We start from the raw sequence: 1,996 nt of genomic DNA, 5'->3' as shown, positions 1-1,996 counted from the left end.
GGGGGGGGGGAGAAAGAAAGAAAGGAAGAAAGAAGGAAAGGAAGAGCCCATAGCTGAGCATGCTGTAGATTTGCCCATTCTGCAGATTTTTTTCTGTTCGATTGCACCCCAGGTTTTTATTCGCTATGCCCCTTTGGAAGGAGCTCACTATGACAGGGCAGAGTCTGAAGGCTTTATCTGAAGCGAATTTTGAAGACAATGAGATCAGCATCAACGTTGGCGGCTTTAAGAAAAAGATGAGATCCAACACGTTATTGAGATTCCCCGAGACCAGACTGGGCAAACTGCTGAGCTGCCATTCAAAGGAGTCGATACTGGAGCTCTGCGACGACTACGACGACACCAAGAATGAATTTTACTTTGACAGGAACCCCGAGCTCTTCCCTTACGTGTTACATTTTTATAACACTGGCAAGCTCCATGTGATGGGTGAACTCTGTGTGTTTTCTTTCAGCCAAGAGATTGAATACTGGGGAATCAATGAATTCTTTATAGACTCGTGCTGCAGTTACAGCTATCATGGGAGGAAAATGGAGCCAGACCAAGAGAAATGGGAAGAACAAAGTGACCAGGAAAGTACCACATCATCTTTTGATGAGATTTTGGCTTTCTACAATGATGCCTCTAAATTTGACAGACAACCCTTTGGAAATGTCAGGAGGCAGCTCTGGCTTGCTTTGGATAACCCTGGTTACTCAGTCTTAAGTCGAATCTTCAGTGTCCTTTCAATAGTAGTGGTGCTGGGCTCCATCGTGACCATGTGCCTGAACAGCCTCCCAGACTTTCAGATTATGGACAGCAATGGCAACCCTGAGGAAGACCCTCGGTTTGAAATCGTGGAACATTTTGGTATTGCATGGTTCACTTTTGAACTGGTGGCGAGATTTGCAGTAGCTCCTGACTTTTTMAAATTTTTCAAGCATGCCCTGAATCTGATTGACCTCATGTCTATCCTCCCATTTTATATTACCCTAGTTGTCAACTTGGTGGTGGAAAGTAGTCCAACTTTAGCAAATTTAGGTAGGGTGGCACAAGTCCTGAGACTCATGAGGATCTTCCGCATCTTAAAGCTTGCTAGACACTCAACAGGTCTCAGGTCTCTTGGAGCCACCTTAAAGTATAGCTACAGAGAGGTAGGGCTTCTTTTGCTTTATCTCTCTGTTGGCATCTCCATTTTTTCAGTAGTGGCTTACACCATTGAAAAAGAAGATAACGAGGGGTTAGCCACCATCCCTGCTTGTTGGTGGTGGGCTACAGTTAGCATGACCACAGTTGGCTATGGAGATGTGGTGCCAGGGAGCACTGCTGGCAAGTTGACGGCATCTGCATGCATCCTAGCTGGTATCCTAGTGGTAGTGCTTCCTATTACACTGATCTTCAATAAATTCTCTCACTTCTATAGGCGTCAGAAGCAGTTAGAGAGTGCCATGAGAAGCTGTGATTTTGGTGATGGTATGAAAGAGGTTCCATCAGTCAACTTAAGGGACTACTATGCCTATAAAGTTAAATCCCTTATGGCCAGTCTTACCAATATGAGCAGGAGTACCCCCAGCGAACTGAGCCTGAATGATTCACTGCATTAGCGTACAAGTTTGACAGCAGTTTGCATGAGAGCTTTCAAGAGCTATGTTTATAAATGTTTTCCTATTTGTCATCTTTTTTTTTTCCTAGAGGATAGTGTTGCTGACACTGCACTAACTTTGCACTTGAAAATCTAATGAAATTTGTATTACAAATCGAGAATTTGCACATTTTCATCCTGTTGCRTATGTACTAAATGCTGACTTTTTCATGCAGCTGTTACCATGTTAGTGCCAGCRGTATGGTGATAATTTGTTACTTTGTGCATTTGCCATAGAAATCCTTGTTTGAACAAGGAAAGAACTTACCCACATGGAATAAAAGTTCTCAGCTGTGAAACTAATAACAAACAAACCACCTGTCACCTATTCTGGTATCTATAGTAGTTCGAGACCATCTCAGGACAGATGTAGGA

General features: G+C 43.4%; 1 protein-coding gene across 1 annotated transcript; it reads left to right on the top strand.

Annotated features, from left to right (window-relative positions):
- The first annotated feature begins 69 nt into the window (after positions 1-69).
- Positions 70-1,996, top strand: KCNS2 (potassium voltage-gated channel modifier subfamily S member 2). The gene has a single exon (XM_085298086.1). The coding sequence runs from the start codon at positions 126-128 to the stop codon at positions 1,581-1,583; it is 1,458 nt and encodes a 485-aa protein (XP_085154212.1). The 5' UTR covers positions 70-125; the 3' UTR covers positions 1,584-1,996.

The sequence above is a fragment of the Rhea americana genome, unplaced genomic scaffold (assembly GCF_003343005.1).
Source record: "Rhea americana isolate MKP2758 unplaced genomic scaffold, rheAme1 scaffold_0, whole genome shotgun sequence".
In the NCBI taxonomy this organism is placed as follows: domain Eukaryota; kingdom Metazoa; phylum Chordata; class Aves; order Rheiformes; family Rheidae; genus Rhea; species Rhea americana.
This window is presented reverse-complemented; position numbering and strand designations above follow the sequence as displayed.